Here is a 27554-nt window from a genome sequence, read left to right as displayed (position 1 = left end):
AGAGAATGAGAATTTGAGTCTATCCAGGATAAGGAAAAATAAATGGCAAAGGCCAGAGGTAAGAACATCCATCTCCTGTAGCCAGGGCTCAATCCCTCCCATCCTTCCAGTTTTCTCTTTAGTTTATATAGAATCAAGGGAACAGGCATGGTACTGGTATCAACCTGACCACATGCCAGGGAAATGGACTATAATGGATCAATATGACGTAGATTACCTGGAAGGTGAGCCCTTCTATGTTCACCATCTCTCCCAGCCAGGAAAGGGCAGCGTTGATAAAAGCTAAGACAGCCAAGAAGGCGATGAGGTTGGCAGCTATATTAGCGATGAGTCCTATAGAGTCTGCAGCGCCACTGCTGGCAGCTTCTAGAATGGTCTTCTGAGTGCTGTGATTGTCATCAAAGATACCAGGTAAAAAGGAATGTGTTGGCAACTCTGTATGTGTATTGTGGGGAGTCCCACTCAGAGGAGCTAGCTTTGAATTTTTCTTGTGGCTCCCCATCCCTCACCCTGCTAAAGATAACAGTCTCCTCTGTTCTTGTCATGGGAAAAGGGTCAAAAGCTAGCCCCAAGGGGTATGAGAACACTCAGTGAAACTGACCCTGAACCAGAATCAGAAATGAGTGTTACAGAACCAATCAATCAACAACAAATATTTATTAAGCACCTACTCTGTGATGCTGAGCTATAGGGACGACAGGCCAGAGGACATGCCAATGTTAGGAAAGGAAACACCTTGATTATTTGAAAACAGTGATGAGGAATGAGAAGAAAGTTTTCTTACCACGGTGCCTCTGTTAGACAGACGCAAAACCTCATTACACCACTCACGCCTCCCTCTGTACTAGGCCCCAACCCCACAGTCTCTCAAGTGATGCTTTTTACTGGACTCACCCACGAGACAGTTTTACTCCTTCCTTATTCTTGAACTTGGATTCTTCCACTTCTGGGTAGACCAGCTTAGACAGGGCAAGAGCACAAGGAGCAGCCATCACAGAAGCAGAAACCAAGGACGCAGGATCAATCTGAAAGGTCAGATCTCAAGGTCAGTGTCTGCCAAACAGTGCCAAGGATTGTTCTGAGTGTCAGGGCCTTCTGCTATCTACAAATAAACTGAAAACAAGCGACATGGCAGAAGGAAGCCTAGCGTGATGATAATTATTACAACAAAAACAATAAAATTAGCTCACATTTATAAAGCTCCTTAAAGGTGTGTAAAGTACTTGCCCCCAACAACCTTATGAGGTAGGTATTGCAAATATTATTTTCCCCACTGACCTAGAAATAGGAAAAATGGTATATTTAGAGGGCAATGTTTGAGATGACAGGAAGAGAAGGACAATCTCTTGTTCATGATTATATGTTCATTGGGTTATTATTATACTCAGGAAAGAACCATAGTTTTTCCAGCACATCAAAACTCAGGTCTGAATTCCTTGTTCTATTTTTTTTTTTTTGCAGGGCAATGAGGGTTAAGTGACTTGCCCAAGGTCACACAGCTAGTGTCAAGTGTCTGAGGCTGGATTTGAACTTAGGTCCTCCTGAATACAAGGCCAGTGCTTCATCCGCTGGGCCACCTAGCTGCCCCCTCCTTGTTCTATTAATATATGTTTCTTCCTGACTTCCTGTTAGCTGATTACTATCAGACAGGAATGACTTATGACCTTGAAGCATGTTAGCCGAAGCTCCCTAGGTCTCAGACTCACACCAAAAATGGAAAGAGCAAGAGGAGCCTGGACCAGAAAAGCTTCTTAAAGACTTTGTCTGGGGAATGGCTACGGCCCCTGTGAAAGAGACTAGGACACTCTGGCTTACACGAAGGCTAAGAGCTCTATACCTACCCCAAAAGAGATGTAGGCTCCCAACACAGTGCCTGAAATGGTAGCAAAACCTCCTGTCATAACAGCGTGGACTTCTGAGGATGTCATGTCTGGCAGGTATGGCCGAATCAACAAAGGCGCCTCCGTCTGGAAATAAGAAAACGTCAGTTGGGCTCAGAGACATGAGTGGCTCCAAACACCACTGTCCTTATTACTATGCCCATAGCAATGCCCCAGAGAGGAGGAACCCCTACAAGGTTTACAAAGCACTTCCTCCCAACAACCCTGTGAGGTAAGTATTCCAAGTATTATTATCCCCATTGATTGTGAAAGAGAAACAATGGTATATTGAGAGGGCAGTATTAGGGATGACAGGAAGAGGAGGACAATCTCTTGTTCACAAATTTATTATTCATTGGGATCTTGGTCATTGGGCTACTATTTTCAGAAGAGAAACAGTTCTCCCAGTACAAAAGGGTGATGGAATATGGAGACACATGTAGACCGAGGAATCACTTTACCCTTCTCTAAGCAATCTCCTAGCACTCTGTCTCACTCATGGCATTTAATCAGCATGGTACAGTGAAAAGAGCAATGGATTTGGACTAAGAGTTTGAACCAAGGTTTAAACTCCACCCTTGCCATTTACTACCCTGTGTGACCTGGGGCAAGGTATTTAACCACTTCAGATTTCAGTTTCTTCATCTATGAAATGGGGGAGGGGTTGTACCAGATAGCCCCTAAGGTCCTTTCCACCTCTAAATCTATGATTTTATGGACCTAAGGTCTTACTCTGCCTTAGATTGTTAGAGGACACTCAGAGCCTTCTTTAGTGCAACTGACTCTGAACCAGTATCAGAAATAAGTGCTACAGGATTTGTCAATCAATCAATCAACATTAATTTCTTTAATGCTAAGTTATAAGCTTCTAGACTAGCATACTACATCTAAGTATATAGTATGGCATTTAATAAATGTCCTTTGGATGATGAATGAATGAATGAAGTATAGAACTACAGCCAAGGTCTATCCTGTTGTTAACTATGTTATTTGATGAGATACTACTCTTATTATTCAGTTATTCAGTCAGAAACATGTATTGAACACCAACGATATACATAAATTTTTCTAGGCGTGTGGGGAAGAAAACACAATTCCCGTGATGAATGAAACACATAGTAGATGATCAATAAATCCTTGTGAAAGAAAGAAGGAGGAACAGAAGGAAAGAAGACTTAGTCATGAATGATTAGAAAGTTTGGACAAATATAAATGTTTCTAAATAAATAACCAATAAATAAACAAGATGAGAAGCCTATGAAAATCCACATAATCTTTTCATTGTAGTTGAGACAGCTAGTCTGAGGATGGGTTGAAATTAAAATTAAACAGACATATTCATGGATATGGGGACATGGAAACTTACAGAAAAATATGACAGAGGTCACAACAACAGAAACATAAGAAAAAGAAAACAACCAGAATCTTCAAACTAAAATGTAAAAGTCCACTTTAAAAAAATTAATGAACCAAAGAAACTCCAATATAATGACAAAATATAGGGTTCCTGAAAGTTAAGTCTCTAATAAATCAGGCTTAAAAACTTCACTAAGACTTTTTGGGACATCCTATATTATGAATTAAAATTAACAGACAAAAAAGACCATAAGAAAAAGATATTGAAATAACATTGACAGGATTATCAGAAACCAAAATAGAATTTTCTCAAGCTACAATAAGTATTTAAAAGATACACTAAAGGAATTAGGGCAGAAATAGAATTAATAAAAAACAAACCAAATAGGAAAAGAAAGACAGAACTAGATGTAGCCAAGGAATGTCAGGACAACTCAATAGTTTAGAAATGTGCCTGGAGAATATGTATGTGGAAATGAAATTGATAGAAAGTCATATTCTTTTTACTAAAACAGACTAATAGAAGGAATAGAAAACAGAAAAAGTAAACCCCCAAAATCCTCAAGCTAGAAAAGAGATTTGGAAGCACTGCTGGTGAAAGTGATGGATCTGGAGAATGGATCAAGTAGAGAAAATTTAAGAATCACTAAACTCCCTGAAAAATGTGAAGAAGAAATTAATCTGACAATTATATTTCAGGAAGATATACAAGAAAATATTCCAGAAATGTAGAAGGCAAGGTCAAGATTGAAAATAAATAAAATACATAGGATTTTAGTAAGGAAAAACCTGAAATTAAGTTCATTCTGGCATATCTTTCTTGTCAAGCTTCAAAACTATAACACTAAAGGGATAATCCTGTAAGCAATCAAGAAAAAAGTCATCACATATCCAAAAAATACCATTTTAATTTTCATAAGATTTTTTTTTATAAAAATAAGACATAATAGAAGAAACTGGCCTGTAGAAAGTTAGGGACCATTAGAATTCATGCTAAAATCAGTTTCCCAGCAAAGCTAAGCATTCTTTTTAAAAATCAAAAGATGCGCATATAAAAATCAAGGCCTATTTTGAGCAATTCATTGAGAAAAGGTCCAATCTCAAACTAAGTCTTGATTTGAAATTAAAAAGAGCATCCAAATCTTGAAATGAATTTTGCAACAAAGGGCAGAACCTGTGCAATAAACAGATCATCAAACTAAGTGCTTTTATCTGTTATGAAGGATTAGTTGCTATCTTAGGACACCCATCATAAAAAGATTAAAAAACAAGGAAGGAGGGAGGTACAAGTCAGGAAGTATCTTAGAGTCCTGCTTCCTAGCAATATAAGGCAAAAGCTCACCTATTAGAGCCAGGAAACCCAAGGACAAAATCCAAGATTGTTATGGGAGGAGATGAGAACAATGGGCAGAGCTTAGGCAGCACGGCAAGAAAATTGTTAGGATATATCAGTATAATAGAACGTATCAATAAGAAAATACACTAAAATGATATTATTTTCTAGTAATGATGCAGAAATTTTATAATTTTGTTTTATAAGATGCAGAAAATGGCTTTATTTTTACTTTTTTAAAATTTTTACATTTTAAAAATATCCATTTATATTAAAAATTATTTAAAGCATAAGAATAGTTTATTTTTTATTAACATAATTAAAAATATTTATTTGAAGCCAAGAATTACTTTATAGGCTTTTTCCTGTCTACTCTCAGCATTTCTACTTGTAATAGATATTGTGACATTTAAACAGCTGAGAGAAATAGTTTAAATAGCTAATCTTTTTATTAATAAGGCCAGCAGGTTATTAATAAAAGGATGACTGTCTCTCTTAGACCAAAGACCTCCAACAGTGGTGGGAGTGACAGTTTTTATGTCCTTCAAAGAAGAGTTGTTCAGTCAGAGGTGAGAGGGATGCCTAATCACCTCTGACTAATTAATCAAATAAGAGGTGGGGGGGGCAGCTAGGTGTCGAAGCAGATAAAGCACTGGCCCTGGATTCAGGAGGACCTGAGTTCAAATCTGGCCTCAGACACTTGACACTTACTAGCTGTGTGATTCTGGGCAAGTCACTTAACCCTCACTGCCCTGCGCAAAAACAAACAAACAAAAACACACACACACACACACACACACACACGCAAATCAAATAAGAGGTGGGCTATCTTGAGGTATGTGATTTAGGTCACTCAAATCTTGATCAAAGAAACATCAATTTCTATATCACCTGTCTTGATAATAGGGAGAATAAACATTTTCCTAGGACCTTTCTGAGCAAGCACAATGAACAGGAATCCACCCATTAGTCCAAACTTAGAATTTCTTTTGTTGTCTGATTAGATCTTGAACTGGGAAATCTCTAAGAGAAATTTTCCAGGCTGGCTGGTTCCTGGATAATGAAGTAGAAAAGGGGAAAAACCTTGGTCCTAATATAATAATTAGTTTTTAAATATGAGAGGAATATTCATTTCTCACACTACTCATACTTGGAAGGTTAGGCTGACTTCTTTATTTGGGGGGAAGGAATCGGGGCAATGAGGGTTAATTGACTTGCCCAAGGTCACAGAGCTAGTAAGTGTCAAGTGTCTGAGGCTGGATTTGAACTCAGGTCCTCCTGAATCCAGGGCCGGTGCTTTATCCACTGCCCCACCTAACTGCCCCCTATACTGCCAGAAAGTGCTTCTTAAACAAAAAAAGGGAATGATATCTTGTTGGAAATAATAATAGCTTTAAGGCTTGCAAAGCATTTTGCAAATATTATCTCATTTGATCCTCACAACAACCCAGGAAGTTAGATGCTTATTATCCCCATGATATAGATGAACAAATTAAGGCAGAGAGTAGTTAAGTGACTTGCCCAGGGTCACACAGCTAGAAGGTGTCTGAGGTTCAGAAGTCTTCTTGACTTCAGGTCCAGTACTCTACTGTCTCACCTGGCCTGTCAGTGAGTAAGAATGGATTAGTCAAGGTTAGTGAGGAGAGATCTACTTTTCTATAGGTGCTGGGACGAGGAACAATTTTCTATTTGCCAAAACAGGATAACTAACTCAGGTGGGAACTGTTCCAAAGCCAAGATTAAAAACTAATTGATTAGATGAGTTTCACTTCCTTCAAAGCTCAAGAGAGCTGGGTATAGTGTGCCCTTCTGCTTAAGGTAGAATGAGACAGATAAGAGACTTTACAGAACCGGTCAGGAAGACAATAGTATCCAGAGCCCAGGGAATCTCTGAAGACTGAACGTCCATGTTCATATCTCCATGGACTCTTTGAACCTGTAACAACTACCTATCTGAATGAGGCTTGAAACCTTGTAAATTCCTACACATGCGCTACAGGTAAAACTGGAGTAAGAGTGTGTGGTTATCATTAACCTTTTACTACGGACCTTCATAGTTATTCATAACAGAAACAACAGGAAGGAACCTGAGCCCTATAACTGTCAGGAACAGTCAATCCTCAACATTTTCAGGTGATTTTACCAGTAACCTCATTTTACTTTTGTGCCGGGAACCTCACACATTTGCAGCTATACTCAGTTGAGAAAAAAAAAAGAGAGGTGAGATGGGCAAGTTTGTGGAACAGTTGGTATCCTGCTAGGTACTTCACTGGTTTTGTTTACCTTACCATTGTAGAGCAAGGAACTCCTCTGCGTTTATTGCATGCTTTTGTTGTTTGCCTTTAAAATTCAAGTTTTATGTTGCAATTATGCCGCCAAAGAATAGTGAAAGTTCTTCAGGCTCTAAGCCCAAGAGTGCAAAATTAGTGATGTGACTCAGTGAGAAAAAGAAAGGTGTTAAATAAACTTCATGCCAGAATGTCTGTAGCCACTGTACACCATGAGTTTGGTGCTAATAAATCAACAATTCCTTCTATCCTCAAAAAGGAGGAAAGAATTCATAAATGTTTGTGAATCTGTCCAGAAAGTGCTAAATTCTCAAGTATGTGATGAGGGAATTGAAAAAAATGGAAAAGCAGCTAAGTTTGTGGGTAAGTCAAATGGTGGAACAATGAAAAAGTGTAGCCAATATGTAACTGCCCACTTGAAGTATAAGTATGTTACAATGGGCCAAGAAAATGTGAAGCCTTTTGAAATCTAGCCAAGGGTACGTATATGATTTTAAGTTATGATATGGTTTTTAAAATGTGACTTTCTGGTGAAGCTGATTCTGCTGATGCTGTGTCGGCTGCCGAGTTTCAGAACTTGTTGACTACATGGATTGAGAAAAGAGATTACCTACCAGAGCAAGTACTTAATGCCGATGAGACTGGTTTCATAAAGAAACCTCTTTATGAAACAGGTAGGAAAGCACACATATATAACAAAAGCCATCACCAAAGAGCCCAGGTTCAAGGCTTTTAAGGATCATTCAACCCTACTGTTGTGTACCAACTCCACAAGTGTAAGCCACTGATTATCCACTGAGCCCCAAATCCCAGGGTTTTGAAAGGGGGAAAAAAAAAACAAGACCAGATTGTCAATGTATTGGTGCTGGAATAGAAAGTGTAGATGACTGCAGAGATCTTCTGGAACTGGTTCAACTGCTTCATTCCAGAGGTAGAATGATATCTGCATCAATAATGCATTTGAAGTTTTTTTTTTTAATACTTGATAATGCACCAGTTCATGTGTGAGCAGCACAAAAATGTAGAAGTTGTTTTTATGCCATCCAACATCACATCTTTGATCCAGCTTATGGATCAGAGAATCATAAAAGCCTTCAAGTTCCATTATGCCACAGAAATATACTAATATGCCTGTGACTACTTGGAAGCAAACCCAGAAACCACCATGATGGATTTCTGGAAATCTGTCACTGTGCTTCAAATTATAGACTACATTAATAAAAATAGCTTGGGGAAATGTTTCACAGACTACCATGAACAACTGCTGGAAAAATGTATGGCCTGTTTATATCTAGGGTTTTGAAGGCTTTAAAGGTGTTGATGCAGCACTGATGTCAAGTGCTGAAGCAATCATGTGTCTAGCTCACACCATTGGAGGTGAAGGGTTCAAGAATATGGCAGAAGATGTCCCTGCCATCTTGCAGGAGCAACTCCAGGAGCTGACGAATAAGGAGTTGGATGAGATGACTTAGGAAGGTATTCAGGACAGTGAAGACGATGATGATGAACGAGCTTCCAAAACTGTGTCACTCACAGTTTCCAAGCTTAAATGGTAGGTTGGCACAATTGCCCAGCTGTCTAGAGACCTGAAGGCTGCTAATCCCAACAATGATTTCAGCCTCAAGGTTAAACATTAACTTGCCTCTGTTGTGCTCTCATATGCTGAAATCCTTAAGGATCTCAAAGAGCTTATGAAGTAGACTTAGCTGATGGATTATTTCAATTTGGTGAGTCCTTTACCATCTCTAACACCATCTACCAGTCATAAGAGGAGTATCAGAGGTAATGTCAAGACCTCAGTGTCTTCTGACAGCAGTGACTAAAGTCCCATCCACCTCTCCCTTGGTTTTCAGAGGGTGGCCAAGGTAGACAGTAGTATAGTACCAGCATCTCATACCATCATCTGACACAGTCGAAGGTCAAATTCTGGTTAAAAAATGTCTTAGTTTTAAGAATTTTATTTGCTGTACAGTATGGATGGTACTGTAGATTTCATTTGTTACAAAAAGTAAGTATTGTCTGAAATCAATTTTTTTATTGAGATGTTAGTATAAAAGGTCACAGAATTCTAGGAAATTGCTAGGAGAAAAATACTTTGCATGTTTTTCTTTGTTGGGTTTTCTGTTGATTACCTCTTTGTGACCCCTTTTTCTTGGAAATTATACTGGAGTAGTTTGCCATTTTCTTCTCTAGCTCATTTTACAGATAAGGAAACTAAGGCAAACAGATTTAAGTGAGTTGCCTGGGGTCTCAAAGCTAGTGTTTGAGGTTAGATTTGAACTCAAGTCCTCCTGACTCCAGGCCCAACACTCTATCTACTGTACCACCTAGCTGCCCCTGTTTCTCATGTTATCAATTTTATTTTGTTTGCTGCATTTTATGGGTTATTCCATGGTTACTGTGTTAGGAAAGGTGCATAGTATCAGAATTTATGTTTTATTATAAAGAATTATATGCAGAGAAGTGTATGTTCAGCAATCTCTAGAGGAAGATTACAGTTTTTGGTGGTTACAGAAACCTAACCCCTATTTCTCACAGATTCAATGTATCATCATTCATGTTTTTAACTTTCACATCATTTTCTAGGAATGCTACCCCCACCATGAAAGCTGAGGATAGATTGTATTAATGGCAGACCAATATGGGGGCCAATTTTTTCTCTCTTCCCATTACCCATCCCTCTGCATCAGTGGCTAAAGATATAGAAATGATACCTTAGTTAGGAAGTGCTTTGAGATTCCTGGGGCACAAAGGAACTCTATCAGGGGCCAAAGTAGTATCTATCCATACTCCCTAAAGAAGTGAAGAGTCTGGCTGAAGAACATCAAAGTGAACTATGACTATAAAGAGACCAAGAGGTTGTATGTTACTTACCATACCCACAAAGATATTTCCTGCCACACTCAAGGTCTCTGTGGCTGTGGTGCCCAGGGTAATTTGCAAAAGCCAGGCAACCTAGAAAGAAAAAAAGAAACACAGATCACAGATGATGAAATTGGGGCCCAGAAAGGTCAAAGGTTGTTGTGAGAATCAGAGAAGATAATCTATGTAAACCACTTTGAAAACGTTTAAAGGACACATAATTGCAAGCTATTATTCAGGGTGTGTGTTGGGGCAGGGAGAAGAGATTTGTTCAATCAGATGAATCAGCCAATAAAGAATTTTATTGGGAGTATCTGATCCTTCAAACAACAGAAAAAGCCAATTGAATAAAATAATTTATTTCTTAAGAAAATAAATCAAATAGAGCAGCCTAATTTACTCAACTTGGTGACAATGTTATTTGGAAAGATATAATCACTGAATTTTAGTTCAGCTATATTCTGTGCCCTAGACATGGGCGCTTTCTAAAGCACTTCAGCCCTGAGACTCCACCTGTTTGGATTCCCAAGATCACAAAGAATGGGTTATCTCATAACCTGAGTGGGAGCAGGACCCACCTTCACAATCACCCACTGCATGATTCCCAGGTAGTAGAGGATGGACATCACACAACTGAAGAACACAATGATTGGTAAGGTCTGGAAAAACGGCAAAAATCATTTAAGAGTCTATCATCCCACAGAACCAAACTTATTTGAATCTTATATCCCATAGAAAGTGAATCTAGTTTCTGAAGGTGATAGCCATCAAAGGAAACCCAAGTGTGCCATTTCCCCTTTTGTCTTTCTTCTTTCTCCTTCCCCACCCCTCCACCCCAACACTTTTCCCTCAGCCCAAAACTCATATGGGATGCAGTCCTTACTGCACTTTGTTGCTTGACTTCATACAAGATTTGAATGAGATGCAAGTTAACAACTCCATTCCTTCCAGTGACATGGAAGATCTTTAGGCCTTTCCATCTGCCCTGCCCTTGCCTCCCATGGTCTCCCAGACCTTACCATATGCCCTGCTTCTGCACCCTGTAGTCCCCTGGCACTGTCATCTGACCTAAAGATACATGGGCCTTGCCATCTGCCTTGCTGTAACGCTCTCGGGACTTGTGACCTCTGCAGATCAATTGTGTTTTATGACTTATCTCCCCCCAACTGGAGAGTGGATTTTCCAGAGAACAAGGACTGTCTCACTTTTCCTTTTTGCAAGTTCAGCATTTTGCACATTGCTTGGCTTAATCAATGAGGTCTTGAGATCCCCGTTGTTTTTTGTGCCTCTTGAAATCCAATTAAGATTATACTGACCTAATTAGGCCAGACTGACCTAATCCCTTGCAAGTCTGACTTCATAGAACAGCCCATTAGTTCACTTTCTTCCTGAATGTGAGGGCTTTTATGTGACCAAAGCTGAAGCCCATTGTGAAAAGCCAGTATTGCACCCATAACCCCCTACACATTCTGGCTCAGCCACTATTCATTTATTCCCCATTTCTACCCACAAAGATATTTGTCACCTGAAAGGCAAAAACATCCTTGATGAGAGTTTCCCCAAAGACAAAACTGGAGCCATCTACTGTATAATTGAGGAAAATCTAAAGGGAAAGAAAAACAGGGCAAAGATAAAGAACACCCATGGGAGAAAGGATTAATTATACTCATCACTCAACTATTCTTGTGCTCATAGGCCACTCAATTAAGAGGACCTCTTGTGGTGAGCCAAAACAGAACCCAGTCAAGGCCTGTGGAAATGCTAATACTCCCCCTTTCCATGGTATGCACCCATCACACAAACACACTGTTGTTGGACTTCCTTGTGATGGGGTCACATCTAAGACTGTAAGAATCCTGTATGTGGTAAGACATCTTTCAATGGTGTGTCCAGTGGTCATCTGCTATGCTTGTAACCATCAGTCTGATGTTGTGGGCTCATGCTCTCTAGCCAGAATCACTCTGCCCAGAACAAAGATGATGCAGGTCACCTGCCTATCTACCAAGTACAGTGAGCTTTCCGTTCCAGCCTTTACACATGTGAAGACTCTCAGGGCCATTGGCAAAGCACCAAGCTCTGAGCAACTTGGTAGAACAATCCACATCAATACAGTGAAATGGATGTCGCTGACTCCTAACTGGTAGTGCCATTTCTATCTAGGCTTTCCTGATCAGAATTCAGGTCTGTGTGTTTTTTTGGTTGTTGTGGAGACAATGTGTTAGAATATCTAAGCAAAAATGTTAGCTCTTACTCCACTATCTTGACTCTGCCACTCTCCCCGTCTGTCTCATGGTTTTATTCACACTGCATTTGCAATCTCCTTATGTATTTGGATCTTCTCCCCTGAGATCTTTCCCTAGTATGCAAGACAAAATCTGAATTTCCCTTTCTCCATTCTCCCAATCCCTCCCTTCCCAGGATCCTGAGGCAGAATAGAGCCTAGAGCCCAGCTTCCCATACCTGAATCTGTTCACCAAGCCACTGAAATGCAGCAAATCCAGGATCAGTTCGGATGACCAAGATGCCAAGAGCAAATTCCAGCATAAGACCCCAAAATACAGCTCTCCAGGGCACCTGGGTTTGAGAAGAGGTAGCTAGGTGGCACAGTGGATACAGATAAGACTAGGAATCAGGAAGACCTAAGCATGAATACTTCCTGAGACACTCATTAGTTATGTGACCCTCACAGGATGATTGTAAGGATCAGATGGTTGTGAGAGACTTGGCTATTTTAATCAATATAATGGTCCAACACAGTTCCAAAGAAATTATGAAAAAAATGCCATTTACTTCTAGAAAGAGAACCAATGAATTCTGCAGATTGAAGCATACTTTTCCCCCTTACTTAATTTTTCCTGTTTTTCTTTTCTCAACCTGGCTAATATGAAAATGTTTTGCATGACTTCACGTGTATAATTGATATATTTCTTGCCTTGGCAATGGGTGGGAAAGGGGCTACAGGGAGGGAGAGAATTGGGAGCTAAACATTTTAAAAAATGAATATTAAAATAAAGTATAATTATTTTAAAAACATATATAAAGTTTTTCTCAAGCCTCAAAGCACTGCATAAATATTAGTTTCCTCATATTATATAGGTCCCTACCCCAGAATCATAGAATTTGAGAGTTGGAAGGGACTCCAATAGGCATCCAGTCTAACTTATACACAAAAGGAATCTACTATAACTATACTATCCAACAGCAGTCATCCAGCCTTTACCTGAAGACTTCCAAGGAAGGGGAATCCATCATCCCTTAAGACAGCCCCTCGTGGGGGCAGCTAGGTGGCACAGTGGATAAAGCACCAGCCCTGGATTCAGGAGGACCTGAGTTCAAATCTGGCCTTAGACACTTGACACTAGCTGTGTGACCCTGGGCAAATCACTTAAACCCTCACTGCCCCGGAAAAAAAAAAAAAGACAGCCCTTGTATCTGTGTCACAGCTGACCCATTGCTGAAGCCAACCTGAAATTTTAGGTAGAGGCCTAAGCTAATTAAAAAATTAATTAAAATTAAAGTTTTTCTGAGTTTTCATAATAAAATTACACTTCTGATAATTCACAAGTATACTCAAATTGTTCTTTCAGATGACCAATATGAAAATCTGCTGTCCTCTAGGAATTTAGCCAGAAGGATTCTGCTCATGCCACATACACATATACATATACATACACATACCTACATACATATATATGTGTGTGTGTGTATATACATGTGTGCGTGTGTATATATACACACACACACACACATATATATATATATATATATATATATATATATATATATAAGCATAGATTGTCTGGTCTATGGATCTGACTTGTCTGATTTATTTTTTTTCTTTTTTTTTAGTGAGGCAATTGGGGTTAAGTGACTTGCCCAGGGTCACACAGCTAGTAAGTGTTAAGTGTCTGAGACCGGATTTGAACTCAGGTACTCCTGACTCCAGGGCCGGTGCTCTATCCACTGCCCCATCTCCTGCCCCTTATTCCATTTTTTAAATTCCTAAGCCACTCCCAAATACTTTAACCTTGTCTGGTTCCTATTAGTTAAAGAAGATCCAGACCGGGTTTCATAAGGATCCCTGGCATTTATCTCCCTTCTGACTTTATGTTCTGGTATTCTCCCCACTCCCCACCTGATGCCAACTTATTTCTAGATTCAGCAGTAGTTCCATGGCCAAGTAGTCAGAATTCATGTCACTTCCACAGTAGCCACCTAAAGGGCTTTTTGGTGATTAAGTAGGAGGCCATTGGGAGGCCTTTCTTAGCCTTATCTATAAACCCAAGACTTACTGCAAAGTGGTGTTTGGAGCAAGCAAAGAGGATGATAATGAACATACAGATTCCAGCAAAAGAAATGAGCTGCTTTGGCCTTTGAGCAGTGTCAAGGACCAGCCATAAGATGAGGCTAACCAAGGCAACTGCCATTAGACCCCTAAAAAGAGAAGGGAAAAGAAGATGTTATTCACTGGAATAGCTCAGAAATTAAAAAGGTATCACAGGCAGACTAGTGAAGTCTTCAAGAGGGAATTATTTCCAGTGGGAACCCACTACACTGAGTGAATAAAAACCTTTTCCAGATTCCTCGTTGGCTTAACACAGTTTAGAGATGTATAAGTTCTTCCTCACACTTACTACTAATAATTTTTTTGAAGAGATCTGTGATTTCATTGATATAGGGGAAATCTGAGTGTGGAAACTGCCTCTACCAACACAGCTTGGCAACTTGCCTGTAATTTAGAATCTTAGAGAGTTGCCTCGAACATTGAGAGGCTGATTTACCAGGGTCATACAGTATGTGGCACAGCAAGATTTGAACTCAGGTCTTCCTGACTCCAAGGCAGCCCCTCTCCTATAGTTCTTATTCCAATGGGATAATATTTGTAAAAACACTTTGTAAACTTTAAAGCACAAATATAAATGAAATCTATGTCATTATTACTGCTATTTTTTTTTTTAGTGAGGCAATTGGGGTTAAGTGACTTGCCCAGGGTCACACAGCTAGTAAGTGTTAAGTGTCCGAAGCTGGATTTGAACTCAGGTACTCCTGACTCCAGGGCTGGTGCTCTATCCACTGTGCCACCTAGCTGCCCCATATTATTGCTATTTTTAAAAATAACAATACTAGCTGACACATATGATGCTTTCAGGTTTATAACTCTCTTGATGCAACATTATCTTATTTAACCTAGTGGGAAAATGGTCTCTTTGCCTGTATATGCTATAGGGCACATACCTCAGTGACAGTGAAGTTGAAAGGATCATTGATTTAGAGGTAGAAAGGATCTTTGATGTCATCTATTCTAACTTGTTAATTTAACAGATGACAAAACTGAGGTTTAGAGAAATGTAAATGCCTTGGCCAGGATCACACAGGTATTCAAACCCAGATATTCTGTCTCCCAATGATGGACTTAGGCAGATTCAGGCTAATATAAATTCCAACTGGCCACTTTCACCTGGGCTTTCCATTGAACAACTCTAAGAGAATAGGGAATATCCAAAAACAGGAAGAGTTTCAGAGTTTGCACGTTACCCTGTGTGGATAGGCAAAGACTACAGACATCTTGTTGGAAATGATACCTCATTCCTCATTGGCTAAGCAATAAGTTTGCTGCTAGAAATTCTAGAACTATAAAAGATAACTCTGTCAGCACTACCAAAAGTTCCAGGAAGTCTGGGTATATAATGTAGGAATATGGGAATATCAGGGTGGCTAGGGAAGGTATATAATTTCTAGAACAGAATAGTTTGTTTTTTGTTTTTGTTTTTTGTGGGGCAACGAGGGTTAAGTGACTTGCCCAGGGTCACACAGCTAGTAAGTGTCAAGTGTCTGAGGCTATATTTGAACTCAGGTCCTCCTGAATCCAGGGCTGATGTTTTATCCACTGTGCCACCTAGCTGCCCCCTAGAACAGAATAGTATTAACACAGTAAGATAGATTAACACCCCATCCAAAGCTTTTCTATTTGTTGTCTATTTCATTGAATTAGACTATAGTTTCTCTCATTCCTGACATGGACACTTGAAAGGTTAGTCAGATAGAGTCCCTTCCCTGAAATATCATTTTATTTTTTATACACACACACACACACACACACACATATATATATATATATATATATACACACACACACCCTTCAGCCATGCTAACCTACACGGATGCAAGGGGCAGGGCTAAATTTGATGGCCCCAGTGAGTCCAGCAATAATCACTCTCATAGGAGACATAGAGACAAAGATACAGACAGAGAGATGAGCAAAAGAGCTCTAGAATTTGGATTAATGGTGGAACCTATCTCAAAGACAACACAACTGTGGAACAAATGGCCAATGAAATTCTCTTCCAACTCACCATTTTAGCCAAAGCCTCACCCGAGAATTTTCAAAGGGCTTCCCACATCTCAACAGTTTCTTCCCAAAATGCCTTTTAATGAAACTGTAAGCCAGGAAGAAGAGGCCCAAACAGGTAAGGACAAACAAAGCCAGGGCTCTCTGGAAATTCAGGATACAGGCCACCAGGACAAAGGCAGCATAGGCTAAAGAGAGTTGAAAGAGAAAAGGATAATGGTCAGGGAATAGACTTACAAGGGGACAACTGGAACATATGCCATGAATTTGAAGGATTTGAGCAAGAAAGACCTGCAATGAATCTCCCAAGCTCAGCCTAGTCCCTTGGCATCAGACAACATTTAACCTAAGCTGAGCTACTCAGATATCTGTAATTTTCTTTTTTTTTAAGTTATTTTTTCATTTAGCAAAAAGCAGCCTTTTCTCCCTCTTACTTCATCCCCTCCCCAAATTGAGAATTTTAAATAAACTCATTACAAACAAGTATAATCAACCAAAGAGATTTCTGCATTGACCATATCTAAAGGAAAAAATTATATAAGTATGTATATGCATATATGTCTCATTCTGCACTCCAAGTCTCATCTGTCAGGGGGTCCATAGCATGTTTCATTGGGAATCCTCTGAGATCATGTTTGAACATGATACACATTGTCATTATAGAAATTGATCTCCTAGATCTACTCACTTTACTCTGTATCACTCCATATAAGTCTTCCTAGGTTTCTCTGAAACCATCCCTTTCACCATTTCTTAGAGCACAATAAGTACTCCATCATATTTATATATCAGCTATTCCCCAATTGATGGATAAACCTCAGTTTCCAATTCTTTACCACTACAAAAAGAGCTATAAATATTTTTGCACATATTTAGTTAGAGTTTGCTTCGCTTGGGACTAATCTCTCCCACAATCTCCCTTGCCTCTTATTCCCCCTTCCCTACTTTCCTTTCTTCCCATTTCTCTGTTGAGTAAAATGTATTTTTGTAACCAACTGGGTGTATGTGTGTGCTTCCCTCCTCTGACTACTTCAAATGAATGTGAAGTTCAGTGTCACCTAGGAGAGGTCACGAAAGTTTTCTGGACCTCAATTTCCTTAACTACCATAGCCTATTAGGTTTAGGCAGTGAAAACAAAAAACAAAAACTCTACCACCCACCAATGTAGCCATAATAATAGCTAATGTTTATATAGTGTTTTGAGATTTACAGGAGCAGCTAAATGGTACAGTAGAGTAACAGGCCTGGAGTCAGGAAGACCTGAGTTCAAATCTGACCTCAGACACTTACTGTGTTACCTGGGGCAAGTTATTTAACCCTGTTTGTCTCAGTTTCCTCATCTGTAAAATGAGCTGGAGAAGGAAATGGCAAACAACTCCAGTATTTTTGCCAAGAACACCCCAAATGGGTTCATGAAGAGTCAGGTATGACCAAAACAACGAACAACAACAAAGAGGGGGGGGGGGGCAAGGAAGAATCTATTTTTACAAAAAAAAATATTTATAGCAGCTCTTTTTGTGGTGGCAAAGAATTGAAAATTGAAGGAATACCCATTGTTAAGGGGAAATTGATGGGGGTTTGTGGTAGGGGTCCTTAGGAATTCCTCTTTAAAGAATTACACCCTCTTGCACACAAATCCAATTACAGTAAAATAATAGTTTATTTAGGTGTTAGGGAAAGGAAACCAAGAGAGAAGTCCTTGGACTTCTCATGGGGAGAAGGCATGGCACAGAGGTGTGGCTCTCTGAGATACCTTTTTCCACGCCCCCCCCCCTCCCCAGCAGGAGAAAGACAGGCAGATACTTTTATAGAGGACTGATGGTGGTCCAATGAGGTGATCATCTGACTGTGGAAAGTTCCCTTATTGGGGGAGGTCCATCCTCCACTGGTGATGGCTAGGGGAAGTTGGGCAAGGGGTGGCTCCGGATCTCTCAAGCCATCTCTCCCCCTCACACCATAAAAGGAGCAGCCACACCTAATCTTATCTCCCCAAGGGGTGGGGGAGACTGGAATGAAGGGTGGTGGTCCTGGAGCTAACTCAGTCCAGATCTGGTATCACTTATCTCTTTAGGTGTGTCTGTCCTTTGGTTTAGTTTCTCAAGGAGATGGTTCTTTGATTTATCCCAGAAAACTTCTGAGGCACCCCAAGCCCATAACACCCATCAACTGGTGAATGACTGAACAAAATGTAATTGTATATGTGATTTGCATGTCTATGATTGTAATGGAATATTACTGTGTTATAAGAAATGATGAACAGGCTGATTAAAAAAAAAAACATAGAAGGACTTATATGAACTGATCCAAAGTGAAGTGAGCAGAACTAGTAGAACATTGTATACAGTAACAGCAATACTGTATGATGATCAACTGTGAATGATTCAGCTATTCTCAGCAATACAATGATCCAAGACAATTCCAAAGAACTCATGATAAAAAAATGCTATCTACCTCCAGAAAAAGAACTAATAGACTTTGAATGCAGATCAAAGTATACTATTTTTCACTTTTCGTATTTTTATTTTGTCAGATTATTTTTCTTTTGGTTCTGTGTCTTCTTTCACAACATGATTAATATGATAATATGTTTTACATGATTGACATGTATAACCTATATCAAATTGCTCAGGGAAGGGGGAGGGGAGGGAGGGAGTCAGAAAATTTGGAAAACAAAAATTTTTAGTGAATGTTAAAAGTTGTCTATATGTAACTGGGGAAAAATAAAATATTATTTGGGGAGAGAGAGGGGGAGGGAGAGAGAGAGAGTAGGAGAGAGGGAGAGAGAGAGAGAGAGAGAGAGAGAGAGAGAGAGAGAGAGAGAGAGAGACTAGAAAAGGGATAAATGCTCATTGATCCAGAAGAACAGCAGAGTGACCAAAGCTGGGTCCATGGCCATTTTCTCCTCCCCCTCCTCCTTCCTTCCTTCCTTCCTTTTTTCTTCATTTCTTCCTTCCTTCTTCCCTCCCTTCTTTCCTTACCCCCCCTCCCTTCCTTCCTCCCTCCCTTCCTTCTTCCCTCCCTTCCTTTTTTCCCCTTCCCCCAGTTCAGCTCAGCCCTCACCAGGCTGGGCAAGCCCACCCTGGCTCTGAAGGATGACTAGAGACCTCCCTGTAGATGCCTACTAGGTTAAAATTGGGGAAAGGAAAACAACTTTTTTAGTAACAAAAATGTTTCCTAAATTCAAGTAACCCTTAAATGATGATGATGTCCCTTGTTCCATGAAAACTAAAAGGAGAAATCTTTTTTCTTCTATTTTTAAATTTTTTTCCATAAAAGTATTTTATTATTTTCCAGTTACATGTAGAGATAGTTCGCAACATTTTCTTTTATAAGATTTCTAGTTTTAATTTTTTCTCCCTCCCTCCCCTCCATTCCCCCTCCCCAAGACAGCAAGCAATCCAATATAGGTTATATCTGTACAATCACATTAAACATATTTCTGCATTAGTCATGCTGTGAAAGAAGAATCAAAGAAAAAAGGAAAAACAAAAAAGTAGAGATAGTATGGTTCAATCTGCATCTAGATTCCATAGTTCTTTTTTTTCCCTGGATTTGGAAAGCATTTTCCATCATGAGTCCTTTAGAACTATCTTGGACCATTGTATTGCTGAGAAGAGTTAAGTCTATCACAGTTGATCATCACACAATGTTGCTGATACTGTGTACACTATTTTCCTGGTTCTGCTCCTCTCAGTCAGCATCAGTTCATGTAAGTCCTTCCAGGTTTCTCTGAACTCCTCCTGCTCATTGTTTCTTACAGCACAATAGAATTCCATTACATTCATATACCACGACTTGTTCAGCCATTCCCCAATTGATGGGCATCCCCTCAATTTCCAATTCTTTGCCACCACAAAAAGAGCAGCTATAAATATTTTTGTACATATGGGTCCTTTTCCCTTTTTTATGATCTCTTTGGGAAAAAGACCCAAAAGTGGTATTGCTGGGTCAAAGGGTATAGCCCTTTGGGCATAGTTCCAAATTGCTCTCCAGAATGGTTTGGATCAGTTCACAGCTCCACCAACAATGCGTTAGTGTTCCAATTTTTCCACAGCTTCTCCAACATTTATTATTTTTCTTTTTTGTCATAATAGCCAATCTGATAGGTGTCAGGTGGTACTTCAGAGTTATTTTAATTTGCATTTCTCTAATTAATAGTGATTTAGAACATTTTTTCATATGACAATAAGTAGCTTTGATTTCCTCATCAGAAAACTGCCTGTTCATATCATTTGACCATTGAAAGGAGAAATCTTTTGGAATAAGATTCAGCTGAAAGAGAGGATTCTTTTTCCTAAGGGTCCCATCTGGACCAAGATTTGGCCCTCAGAATGAAAAAATTCAGCATATATAGAATCAGCTGGAAGTAATTGATGTCATGCAAGGTAATATTACAAAGAGAACTGAAAGAGAAGAGAGACTAGATGAGCTACAAGACAAATGAGAAACTTTATAAGAGAATACAACAGCTTTTAGCAACAGAGCTAGTTCTGAAGACAAATGTGGTTGCATCAATGCAAAATGAAGGCAATCATGGCCCTATCAGCCATTTAGTTTTTGCTGGTGATTACCATTCCTATTGTCCTGAAATACTGGACTTGATTAGGTGATCAGAGAGTACCATTAAAACAATTCTGGGACAATTAAAAAAAGAAGATTGCTGCATAATTTAATGAAATATATATTCAAAAGCTTTTTTCTCAAGAAGTTTTTAAAAAAAGAAGCAAATTTCCACTTCAAATTGGAGCATTAACAAGTTTCTAATCAGTCTCCTCCCAGTCAACAAAATATGCTTTTATTAATTTATTTTAAAAACAGAAACATCTACTGTGCCAAGTTCTAGGAACCTAATTTGAAACTAGGTATTTGTTGGTACATTATTTGTCTATATAGCTAATCTTTGGTGATGATATTTTAAATTTAATACAATTTTATACTGTAAACTAAAGAGGTAGGAATTTATTGCATCAAATTCAGGGATAGGGTGTGTTGAAAATTAAATATATGCTTTTTACCTGCCTGTCTCCTATAAAAAGATCAGAGAAATTAACTTTATAATACCTCCTACAAAAATTAATAATAATAGAGAGATGTCTCCCACAGAACAAAACCAGATCAGAGAACATAATGTCTCCTACAGGATAAACCAGATCAGAGACAGACAGGAAAAACATAATACTAATTTATTTTGTCCCAAGAAGAAAGAACCATTATCATGTGGAGACCCCTTCCTAAGAAGGGAGCTTGGGGACTCTCTCTTTCTGAGGGTATATAAGTTTTTTTTGTCTACTGGTTATAGAGTGTTATCAATTTCAGTAGTAATGATAAATTCAACCCAGAAGCAAAAAGAGTTTAACAATTTCAGTTATAACAAGTGTGGAAGAAATACAGAAGCATTATGATAAGATTACAGGGTTTGGCAAGGATGAGGACGCCCAGATTTCCCCATAAGATAGGGACTTACTATCCTGAGGAAAGAAGTCACCAGGCAGGGACTCTTATCTGCTAGTTATCTGGGTTCAGTTTGGAGTTCAGTTGAAGGGCAATTTGCTCCTATTAACCTAGGGTCTCATAAAAAATATTTTTGGATAATAAGACACCTCCATCAAATTCAGGTAATCCATACCTTCATATTAACAGGTGGGAGGTAAGAAACATATGTAGAGAGATGAAACATTATGCAAAAAGAGATGGCAACCATTCAGTTAACGATTATAAAATGTATGATTTTTCTTATGTAAAAAATTTAGGTTTTAAAAATGTTTTCCATATATTTTGTTGTTGTTGTTTAGTCATTTCAGTTGTGTCTGACTCTTTGTGACCCCATTTGGGGTTTTCTTGGCAAAGCTCCTGGAGTGACTTGCCATTTATTTTCCAGCTTATTTTATAGATGAGGAACTAAGGCAAACAGAGTTAAGTGACTTGCCCATGTCTTTATGGGGAACTAATGTTTTCAGTACTGTTACTTTGAGCTGTGACTAAAGACATTCCAGTTAACCTAAAAATTAACTCAGAGTACTTTACATATTTTATCTCATTTAAGCCTCACAACAACCCTGTGTGTTGTAGAGGATATTAACCCCATAAACAAACACAGAGCAGTTAAGTCACTTGCCCAGGACCACACAGCTAGTAAGTTTCTGGGGAAGGATTTTAACTCAGGTCTTCTTGACTCCAGGCCTAGCAGCATATTTTATACTGACACAGTACCAATCCCACAATGATTTAATCTCTCGATTCTCAGTATTTGAAGAAAAACTGCTTTCAGAATGTGTCACCTGTACACAGGAGGCCCAAGAGGATTCTCTGGAACAATGGCGCATGAGTTTTGTAGAACTGTCTTGCCTTGGAGAAAGGCCTCTGTCTCCCCCTTATTGAAAACAAAATAGCAAGAAGTTAGAATTACCTCAGCTCCTTCTCACCAGCTGCTAGAGTCTCAACCAGGAGGCACACCTTGGTTCCAGGTAGAACTTGTCTTTGTTCAATAGATTCACTCAGCAGGTAATGGTCTTTGGCATGAAGAAAACTGATTCTGATCATGTTAAATCTACCCTTTCTGGGACCAAGATCAGAGCAAACTCCATCCCACCCTGGATCCAGAGGTATTCCAGATTACTCTGCATGCCTCAGGAAAGGGAATAGCTTCGTGCTGCATCTTTCAAAGATTTTCATTCATGGCTGTCCCCTAAAGCCACTGAATGCACAGTGAAATGCACATTCTGAAGTGGAAGAATGGAAAACAGTCTCCTTAGAAGCACTTCTGGGCTTTTTCCCCTCAGAGTCACACCCCTGAACAGTCCATCAGAAAACTCCAGGAGGCCTTACCTAATTGGCTGGGTTGTAAGGAGATGCCTAATACTATGAGGGCTTCAGAATGACCTTACCTCCTCCTCTGTCCTTCCTCACTTGTTTCTGATATCTCTGAGCTTCCTTTGTACCTGCAACCCTACAATTGGACCTTCTTGTTTCTCTGAGCCCAACTGCTCACTCTTTGAGAACAGTGAGTTTTTGTTATGGAGAATAGGAGGCTGTCATTTACTTTCTCAGTGTACCTGGGTAACTAAGACTCAGTTACCAACCTGCATCAGCTGAAGGGGGAGGAGCTGAATGGGAAGAGGGAAGAATTATGGGATTGTGGAACTTGAAATAGAAAGGACTTCAGAAGCTATGCAGCTCAACTCCATCATTTTACATAGAATAAACTGAAGTGACTTAACTTGCACTTGGTCTATGGCTAAGGTGATACAGGGAAGCATCAAGGGTAGCATTTGAACCTAGATACCCATTGTACTATAACAAGCTGCCTTTGAGTAGGGGTGAAATCAAAGGTTCCAGAGAGAGACAGAGAGCTAGTCAGTCAGCAAATATTTATTAATAGCCACTATGTGCCAGGCACTGTGCTAAGTGCTGGGGATGCAAAAAAAAAAGGGTAAAAGACAGTCCTTATCCTCAAGGAACTAACAATATAATGACCAGACAGACAGGAAGAAGACAGAGATAGAGGCAATACCAGAGAAATAACAAGGAATGAAGAAGGTATGAGAAACAAAGAAACAGAAGAGAGTGAAAGAGATATAGACAGAAGAACAGAGAGGGGAGGGAAGGAGGGTGGGAGAGAAGAAGAAGAAGAGGAGGAGGAGGAGGAAGAGGAAGAGGAAGAAGAAGGAGAAGGAGGAGGAGAAGAAGGAGGAGAAGGATAGGACAGAATCCCCAGCTTCACACAAACGTGTCTCACCAAACCTACCCTCTATACTTTACTTGTTAATCAGTCAGTCTACTGGCACCTACTATCCCTGAATACAAGGGATACAAAGAAAGTCAAAAGACAGTCCCTGTTCTCAAGGAGCTCACAGTCTAATGGAGATAAGACAGAACCAAGTGCAAACAACTACATGCAGGATAAATTGGGATAGTCTCATAAGAAAAGCACTAAGATTAAGGAGGACCCGGAAAGGTTTCTTGCAGAAGGTTGGACATTAGCTGGAAAGGAAACCAGGAGGAGCAGATAGGGAGGGAGACAGTACCAGATATGTGAGATAGCCAGTGAAAACTACATGTGTAGTGGTTTTTCTAAATTCCTCTAGGATTTTACATTCATCCCCATTAAATTTAATACTGCACCTTTGGGAACTGGAAAGCTCTAATCCATTCCCCAAGTTAATTCCTGGATCTTCATTCCTTGTTTTTTCCAGAATGTCTGGTTCTTCCTCCTACAAATGTGCACAAAGCCTGTGTAAGTCACAAAGAAGAGCAATGGTTCAGACATGATGTTGAGTCCAACACATATTTCTGGTAAGAAGAAACAGAATTACCATGATATCTAGTCCCTGGTTGTCCATATAGTTCTCCCTTGGAGGGAGTGAAATAGATTCGCTCTCTTTTTCTTTCTCCATCTTGATACTGGGTGTTGTTGTTTTTTTCAAGCTAAAAAAATACAAAACTAAAGATTGAGTTGAACAACCCATAATTTGGAGACATAAACTTTTTCCCAATTAGAGCCACTGACCCCTCAAGTCAAGTCAACAAGCATTTATTAAGTACCTACTATATGCCAGGCACTGTGCTAAGTACTAGGGGTACAAAGACAGGCCAAAAAAAATTGTTTCTGCCCTCAAGGAGCTCACAGTCTAATGGGAGAGATAAGCTGGAAAAGACAAGCTACAAACAAGATGTATACAGGATAAATTAGAGATAATCACAAAGAGCTGGAGAGCTAGTGTTTATATGGTACTTTAAAGTTTGCAAAATACTTTTAAAATCTCTCATCCTCACAAGAATCCTAGGAGGTAGGTGCTAATATTGTTACCTCACAACCTGGAAGGCAAGTACTAATATTTTCCCAATTATACCAATGAGAAATCTGAAGTAAACAGAGGTTAAGTGACACAGCTACTGGAGGCCAGATTTGAACTTAGGTCTCCATGACTCCACAGCCAACACTCTATGCTCTAAAGAGCCACCTATATGCTTACAGAGGGAAGGAACTAAGAAGAAAGGGGGTTGGGAAAGGCTTCTTATAGAAGGTGAAAGCACCCAAGAAAGGCAGGAGATGGACATAAGGAAGGAGAGACTTTCAGGCATGGGATACAGGAGGTGAAAATGCCTGCAATTGGGCGATGAGTGTCTTGTTTCAACACTAAGGACAACAGTGTCACTAGATCACAAAGTATAGGAAGGCAAGAAAGGGCTGTTGGGGAAAACAGGAGAGACAGAGAAAGCTAGAGGACAGTGACTGAGAAAACTGAGGGAATGAAGTCAAGGGGGTTTAAAGGTTAAGAGAACCAGGACACTGAAATAGTTAAGGGAATGAGGAAACAATAATGCTTAAGAGGTCATAACAATTTACTATCTAAATGTTAAGGTCTATCATATTTAACGGCTTAGAGTAGCAGGAAGAAACAAGTTTGCAAGATGAATCAAGAAAATTGTGCAATGAGTACAGAGTGTTGTATAACTATCTTTGTTCTAGAAGGTTTCCCCCTTTGAGTATGACCTATGTTAGTGTAAAAGAGATGTAGGGCTAGGAGTCAAAATTGGGAAGACTTCCAAGGTTGGAGCAGATATCCTGAGGACTACAGTATAATGTGGACTGATTGTTCATTTCTGCTTGAGACCCTTTCACCTACAACAGCTAGGGCTTGCATTAGGGCTTGGGCAAGAATAAAGTTACCTCTCAAGGGCAACCAGGTGGCTCAGTGGATAGAGCATTGGCCCTGGAGTCAGGAGGACTTTGAGTTCAAATCTTAACTGAGACACTCCGGGCAAGTCACAACCCCAATTGCCTTAAAAAACCCAACAAAATTAAAAAAAAAACACATCAGAGGCCATCTCCAGTCATCCTGATGTATATCTTGCCACTGGACCCATATGGCTCTAGAGGAGAGAATGAGGTTGGTGACCTCGAATACTTCTCCCTCACTTAAATCCAATTCACTCCAAGTCATGACATCACCTCCCGATGTCATGGTCCTTGAATGAAGGACAAACAACAACGTTACCCCTCAAAAGCAACTGAGCCATGGTATCATATTTAAAGAAAGCTCTATGGCAAATCTGTGTGGAAAACTATCTAGAAAGATCCATGTAAATGTCCACTTTAGATTTATAAATCACCTCAGATTTGTAAAAATTCAGGAATAGACAGCAGAAGCAAGGACAGGTATCAGGGACACATTGCATAAAATGAGGTTCACCTGAACAGTAATAGTATTAACTGAATCTAGTCATTCTCCCTTAAGAGAAGCCCCACAGATAGGTTTATCAATATAGGCCTCCTACTTACCCTAATATGTGAGTTTCTGCTAGAGGTCCTGGACACCTTGGGGAGAGTACTTCTAAGGGAATGAGTGGGGCAGAGGAGCCAGCAGAAAGAAGGGGTGGGAACAGAATGTCATGTGACTCTGGGGAGGAGGGGCAGGGAGCCTTGCATCCCCAAGAGAACTACAACTGCACTGAGGCTATTGCCCTCAAGGGGCTCACAATGAAGAATAGAACAGAGGTTCAAGACAATGACTGAGTCTGGAGACACTGATGACAAACCTTAACAACTTCACAAGTTTGTCCAAGATTAGTCCTGTCTAGATGAATGGACAAGCCAAGTATTCAGCACCTATTTTTGTCTTGGTGTCTTCAAGTTAGGATAACAGTTAAGTTGGGTGTCTTGTCTGGCACTGTGGTATGTGCATGGAGGGAAGGGGGATTTTTTTGTGTAAATTTTTTTTATCCATTTTATGTCTAAAGGATTCAGGGAGTCAATAGTGTTACAAAAATGACAATTATAGGAGTTCAGAAAAAGGACATATGAATGTGGGCAGGAGTAACTGCCTCTAGGCACCTCTACTTAGATGACTGGCTGTTACCTCAAAATGATTCTGTCATCTTTCCTGACCTCTCTTCTTCATCTTTCTTTTCTTTTTGATTTTGCCCACTTCTTTTTCTCCTCTTCGCTCACTCCCCTTTAAAAATATACATATAGACTAATATGCTAATGTTTTGCATAATTGCACATTTATAACCTATATCTGATTGCTTATTGCATCAGGGAGGGGGAGGAGAGGAAGAGAGGGAGGGATAGAATTTGGAACTCAAAACTTTAACCATAATGTTTATTTAAAAAAAATTTTTTTTAAATAACTACCAAACCCCCCCCCACAAAAAACCATAAATATATAATATATACCTACCTGCCCCAGAGCTGGGCTGAGAAAAATGTGCAGCTCCTGACATTCAGTACATTATGAGTAATGCCAAATGGTTGTGCCTTCTCTGTCCTTGCATTCTCCTTTTCTTGCCCCAACTTCCCCTAAAAAGCTTGTTATGAAAGACATTTCACTTTCCTTGAACACCCAAAAATAAAGATAGGAAGAAATTGCAACCACTTCACTCAGATGGATTTTAAAACTGAGCAGCTGCCTTACCACTCCATCCCTAATTAATGGCAGAACCATAAATCAACTTTTTTTTTTCTTTCATCAAACCCATTTCCC

The 27554-nt window shown here is 39.6% G+C and overlaps 1 protein-coding gene across 1 annotated transcript in view; it reads right to left on the bottom strand.

Annotated features, from left to right (window-relative positions):
- Positions 1-27352, bottom strand: part of SLC28A2 (solute carrier family 28 member 2) — a 43750-nt gene extending 16398 nt beyond the window's left edge. The window contains exons 1-13 of the mRNA XM_043985475.1: positions 27252-27352; positions 24381-24492; positions 24190-24278; positions 22347-22438; positions 16073-16256; positions 14012-14153; positions 12180-12293; positions 11245-11322; positions 10298-10378; positions 9732-9812; positions 1842-1967; positions 895-1025; positions 218-386 (exon numbers count right to left, since the gene is read on the bottom strand). Of these exons, the coding sequence (XP_043841410.1) occupies positions 218-386; positions 895-1025; positions 1842-1967; positions 9732-9812; positions 10298-10378; positions 11245-11322; positions 12180-12293; positions 14012-14153; positions 16073-16256; positions 22347-22438; positions 24190-24278; positions 24381-24461 (1368 nt within the window). The 5' untranslated portion in view covers positions 24462-24492; positions 27252-27352. The remainder of the gene's footprint in view (positions 1-217; positions 387-894; positions 1026-1841; positions 1968-9731; positions 9813-10297; positions 10379-11244; positions 11323-12179; positions 12294-14011; positions 14154-16072; positions 16257-22346; positions 22439-24189; positions 24279-24380; positions 24493-27251) is intronic.
- Positions 27353-27554: the final 202 nt, after the last annotated feature.

The sequence above is a fragment of the Dromiciops gliroides genome, chromosome 2 (assembly GCF_019393635.1).
Source record: "Dromiciops gliroides isolate mDroGli1 chromosome 2, mDroGli1.pri, whole genome shotgun sequence".
Taxonomy (NCBI): Eukaryota; Metazoa; Chordata; class Mammalia; order Microbiotheria; family Microbiotheriidae; genus Dromiciops; species Dromiciops gliroides.
This window is presented reverse-complemented; position numbering and strand designations above follow the sequence as displayed.